This window comes from Panthera onca, chromosome A2, assembly GCF_046562875.1.
Source record: "Panthera onca isolate mPanOnc1 chromosome A2, mPanOnc1 haplotype 2, whole genome shotgun sequence".
In the NCBI taxonomy this organism is placed as follows: domain Eukaryota; kingdom Metazoa; phylum Chordata; class Mammalia; order Carnivora; family Felidae; genus Panthera; species Panthera onca.
The window spans coordinates 10,654,509-10,660,560 of NC_138340.1; the positions used below are offsets into that span (position 1 = coordinate 10,654,509).

At 43.3% G+C, this 6,052-nt stretch overlaps 1 protein-coding gene across 1 annotated transcript; it reads left to right on the forward strand.

Annotated features, from left to right (window-relative positions):
* Positions 1-2,915: 2,915 nt before the first annotated feature.
* On the forward strand, positions 2,916-3,888 carry LOC132679765 (olfactory receptor 7C1-like). The gene is given in 2 exon segments (XM_060633593.2): positions 2,916-3,847; positions 3,849-3,888. Coding segments are annotated over 2 exon segments (960 nt in total). The 5' UTR covers positions 2,916-2,927.
* Positions 3,889-6,052: the final 2,164 nt, after the last annotated feature.

Here is a 6,052-nt window from a genome sequence, read left to right on the forward strand (position 1 = left end):
TTAATTGTTTTTGATCAATTTGTTAGCTGTCACTACTTCCTGGAGTTTCTTTTGAGGAGAATTTTTCCATTTCGTCATTTTGGGTAGTCTCTGGGGTGGCGGGGAACTGCAGGGCTCTTCCTCTGTGCTGTCCGGAGTAACTTGTGTTGGTGGGCGGGGCCACAGTCAGACCCGATGTCTGCCCCCAGCCCACCACTGGGGTCACGGTCAGACTGGTGTGTACCTTATCTTCCCCCCTCCCAGGGGCAAGACTCACTGTGGAGTGGTGTGGCCCCTGTCTGGGCTACTTGCACACTGCCAGGCTTGTGGTGCTGCTTCGATGGGATCTGGTGTATTAGCCGGGGTGGATCCGCAAGGTGAACAGAGATGGGAGGGGCAGGCTTAGCTCGCTTTGCTGTCAGTAGTCCACTGTGGGAGGTGTCCCGCAGCACCGGGAGGGAGGCCGACCCATTGGAGGGATGGATCCACAGAAGCACAGTGTTGGGCATTTGTTGGGGAAGCCAGTTCGGTGATGGGAACTGGTTTCCTTTGGAATTTCGGCTGGGGAATGGGAGAGGGAGATGGCACTGGCCAGCGCCTTTGTTCCCTGCTGAGCTGAGCTCTGTCTTCTGGGGCTCAACAACTCTCCCTCCCAGTGTCCTCTCGCCCTCCCTGCTCTCAGAGTGCAGAGCTGTTGACTTTTAACATTCCAGATGTTAAGTCCCGCTGGCTGCCAGAACTCATGGAGTCTGGCCCCTCTGCCTCTGCAAGTCAGACTCAGGGGCTCTGCCTTGCCCGGCGGGCTGTCCCTCCACCACCCCGGCTCCCTCCTGCCAGTCCATGTAGCATGCACCGCCTCTCTGCCCTTCCTACCCTCTTGTCTACACTTGGCTCTGGAGAGTCTGTTCTGCTAGTCTTCTGGCAGTTTTCTGGGTTATTTAGGCGGGTGTGGGTGGAATCTAAGCGATCAGCAGGACGAGGTGAGCCCAGCGTCCTCCTATGCTGCCATCTTCCCCTCTGAGTCCCCCAATTTTTTTTTTAAGTAAGATCAATTTCTTTTAAAGAGAAATCATATTACTCCTTCCATTCTAATTTTGATTCCTTTTATTTCCTTCTTTTTCTTTCCTTTTTTTGGCGAGTTGCTCTGTCTGGAACCTGCATTATACCACGTTGTATATAAGGGTATGAAAAACAAACATGCTTATCCTGCCTTATCTCAGGGGGTCACTCTCAGTGTTTCACTTTTCAGAATTATTTTAGAGGTGGGTTTACATACATGACCTATTTCGTGTTGTGGAAGTTTCCTTCTATTCTTAGTTACTTGAATGCTGTCAGTCTAAGGAATGCTCCATTTTGTCACATTTTATTTACCATCTGTGGACATACTTATGTTACCCTTTATTCTGTTAATGTGGTGTATTACACTGAGGGAGTTTTATTGCCTTCCTGGAATAAATGTCATTTGGTCATGATGCATAATCCTTTTCTACACCATGATCAAAAGTCTGCATTGCTGGAATATGTTCACATGTATATTCCTTGGGAATATTGTTCTGTACTTTTCTTTTCTTGCAATGTCTTTTCATGGCTTTGGTATCAGTGTAATGCTGGACTGATGGAATAAAGTAAGAAGTGTTTCCCATTTGATTTTTTTTTGGAAGACGCTGACAATGATTGATGTTAATTCTTCTAATTCTGTGTGGTTCTTGTGTACCTTAAGCATGACTACTCCACTGGAAAGCCTACATCACAAACTGCAGTTCTGCTGTGAGAAAGAGTCTCTTTGACTTATGGTGTAGCCTGTCCTCTGCTGTCTAAAAAGTGTGCTTCAGCTACAAGAATATACAGTAGTACCACAATAATGGAGAACTCTCTCTGTCTCTTTCCCTACCCACATGTGTGTGTGTATGTGTGTGTATAGATCAAAGAGAACTTATCAATGAAGTACACACCCATTAAGTATTTACAGCAACCTGAAACTGTCTTATGCAATAGAAAATGCAGAATTTAGACCAACTGGAGACCTAGAGTAAGGGAAGAGAGAAAGACAGAGAATTACGGAGAAATGAATTATGTTCCATTTGCTTACATTACATAAAATGTATCCTGTTGTAGACAGACATCATATATAACATATATAACTGTAGTGTCCAGTGCCTTAGAATGTTTCCACAGATACAGGAGTTTTTGAGTTCTTCTCTCTTATTTACATACAACTCCTACTCCTGTTGTGTTACCTGCTCTGCTCACATTTTCTTTGATGTTGCCTGATGATTTGGGGTGAGCTCTTGACTCAAGATCTTTGCATATGCAATTTCTCTGCCTTAACTGGTTTTCTCAAAGTTATACACATGGGTCACATATCCCTTAGTTTTCCAGCTCAGAAGCCCCTGATTAGACATGATACAATGACAGGTTTCCCTTCTACTTAGAACTCCTTTGTCCTGAATTATTTTCCTTATTAGTTGTAACCACCATTTGAAACATCATTGATTCATTTATTTATATTATATTCCTCCCTCTGACATGCACACGCGCGCGCGCACACACACACACACACACACACACACACACCTAATACTAAGTATTGTTAAGTTCAAACACACATCATTACTTTTTGCAATGCTTTCAACAAAACTTGTCACAAGATATTTTGTTAAATTTTGTTGGGTGAATAAAAAGATCTCAGGAAATTTATGGAGGAGAACATTGTTTTGAATTATGTTTTTTTATTTGGATCAAGAACTGTTAACAGTTTCAGCCTCACAGAAAACATGGAGCATTTGAGAGTCCCTGAAATTTTCTGGTACATATTCGAGATTGGTAGAGAATGTGTAAGAATTAATGAGTGCATCATGTTGAAAACACAACATTGCTCTTAATTCTATGATCACAGCTGGTGCCTTATCAATGCTCTTATCTCTGTTCCAGCTGTTTTCATCAGTTACATGGAAGGAAGAAATCAAACTCATGTTACAGAATTTATCCTCCTGGGACTCTCAGACCAGGGGGAACAGCAGTCTCTGCTTTTTTGGCTGTTCCTGTCCATGTACCTGGTCACCTTCACTGGGAACCTACTCATGATCCTGGCCATTATCATGGACTCCCGCCTCCACACGCCCATGTACTTCTTCCTCTCCAACCTGTCCTTTTCAGACATCTGTTTCACCTCCACCACCGTCCCAAAGATGCTGCTGAACATCCAGACGCAGAGCAGAGCGATCTCCTACGAAGGCTGTCTCAGTCAGATGTACTTTTTCATGCTTTTTGGAGGATTAGACCACTTCCTCTTGACAGTGATGGCCTATGATCGGTTTGTGGCCATCTGTCACCCATTGCACTACATGGTCATCATAAACCCCAAGTTCTGTGGCATCCTTCTCCTGGGATCCTGGATACTGAGTGTTCTTGTCTCTCTATTACATGACTTACTGATTTTGCGACTCTCTTTTTGCACAGAGCTGGAAATCCTTCACTTTTTCTGTGAACTTAAGCAGGTGATCCAACTTGCTTGCTCTGATAGGTTCCTCAATGACCTGGCAGTGTATTTGGTAAGTGGACTTCTGGGTGTTGTTCCACTCACTGGTATCCTGTTCTCTTACTCTAGAATTGTCACTTCCATATTGAGAATTTCATCAGTGAGGGGCAAGTATAAAGCATTTTCCACGTGTGGGTCTCATCTCTCAGTGGTCTCTTTGTTCTATGCTACAGGCCTTGGGGTGTATCTGAGTTCTGCTGCTGCACAAAACTCCAGGGCAAGTGCCATAGCCTCAGTCATGTACACGGTGGTGACACCCATGCTGAACCCCTTCATCTATGGCCTGAGGAACAGAGACATCAAGCAAGCCCTGGGAAAACTCTTTAGCAGAGGGATGTTCTCTGCATATAGGATTCTTTGTTTTAAGGTAAAGTTATGAATAACAGGGCTTAAAACCCTAGAAGACCTAGATCATGTTATTTAACTCAATTCAGAGACTGACAATCTGCAGTTTATCTTTCTACAGTATTCAGTTGCTAAAAGTTTTTCATACACTATAAGCAACATTTCTTCTGAAATTTTTTAAAGTTTATTTATTTATTTTGAGAGAGAGGGAGCAAGAGCGTGTGGGAGGAGCAGATACAGATTGAAGATATATCCTATACTGTGTCCGTATTGTCAGCGCAGAACCTGAAGTGGGGCTCAATCTCAGAAAGCATGAGATCTTGAGGTAAAGCGAAATCAAGTGTTGGACGCTCAACTGACTGAGCCACCCAGGCACCTGTCTTCTGCATTTTAAAAAGTTTTTACGCCTCTCATTAAATTCCATTGCATGGGTTTAAAAATATTTTTTATTGTTTATTCATATTCTCTGTGTGGATGTGTGTGTGTGTGTGTGTGTGTGTGTGTGTGTGTGTGTTTGTGTGAGAGTGAGAGAAAGAGAGAGAGAGACAGAGAGAGACAGCGTAGTGGGGGAGGGGCAGAGAGAGAGGGAGACACAGAGTCAGAAGCAGGCTCCAGGCTCTGAGCTATCAGCACAGAGCAAGACGCAGGATTTTAAACCATGAATTGTGAGATCATGAGCTGAGCCAAAGTCAGACGCTCAACCAACTGTGCTACCACGTGCCCCCATTGCATGGATTTTTAAGAACATAGACATAATACAGCAAATTAAATACTTGTAATGTGATAGGAAAAGCAGTGGAGCAAATGTGAAATGCTTCTTCTTTGGGTTGAAAGCACGTATTTGTTAGCGTCTCTGCTTTTGGAAGAAAATCTTTGAACATATCAGAAGTTGTATACAAGTTTCCAGGGTTTTATGTCAATCTACCTTGGAAGACAATCACATCTACAGGAGCAGAGGCACCTGGAACCCTGTGTGATTAGTTTACAATAATCCACCTTCAGGACGCAATCGTTAGTTTTCCCTCACACAGTCCTAAACATAAATGAAGTGTGAAGGTAATAGAATTGCAACTCCTGATGTTTCCGGCCTTGATGGTGTCATTCTTGGTGATTTTCCTAGGGATGCATTATCATTTTTCCTTTAATGTTTTGGTAGGCAGCAACGCTGTCCTGTGATTTCCCTCAGCACCTCCTACCGTAACAGGCTCTTCACAGATCTCACGCACAATATGGCTACTCTGCCTATTGCCACCGCCATCTTTTCTAATGCTGCATCCCAGAAATTAGGCAGTGTGAGCAGGAGACACTCGAGGACCTAACCTGTGTTGTGTGAGACAGACTAAGACGAATGTCTCCTTATCACCTGACCCCGGAAGCCCCCACTGGGATTGTCAGCCATAATGGTAATCTCCTATTACCTGATTCACAGTGTTCCAGCTAAATGTCCACAGGTCCCTTCAAACACTAGTATGCAGATAAATGTTCATGGACCTCTCAGAAGCAAAGACGAAAAGAAACAGGGAAAGCAGGAAGAAAGGAAGAAAATGAGAAGAAAGGATTAAGAAGAGAGCTTACTCTTCTTAACATTTGCCAGTTTCTATGGGATAATTGCTCTCATCTTGCCCAGTATCAAGGTGTCAATTTTAGTTCAGACCACAGTCCTCATGAACCATTATAAGCTAGCCAGTGCCATCATCTCAGAGCCTTTGGGTTGGGTTTGGAGGAAATGTAAAGCATTTGTTGCCGTTTTACAGCCTTCCATCAGGTGTAAATGGTTCCATCAATCGAAGATCTGGGCAGTGAACATACTCAGGACTGATAGTCCGGTAGAGATTATGACCCTTCATTGTGGTGACTCAGGTCAATCTTTTCTTCATGATCATTGGAGATGGTGTTTTTTATTTTTATTTCTTGGTTTTGGTTAGCTTATATTTTTAGTTACATAAATCGGGTGTGCCCTTAGTAAGCTGCCCATTATATTTTTGCGTGGAAATGCTGAACTCTGCTAGTGCAGAGCCTGATAGGGGGTTCAAACTCACAAATTGTTAGATCATGACCTGAGCCAAAATCAAGAGTTGAATGCCTAACAGACTGAGCCATCCAGGCACCCCTGAAATTCTTTTAAAGTATGTCTCTCTTTTTTTCATCTTTGTTTTTTTGGTCAGGGTGAAATATACATAAAATTTTTAT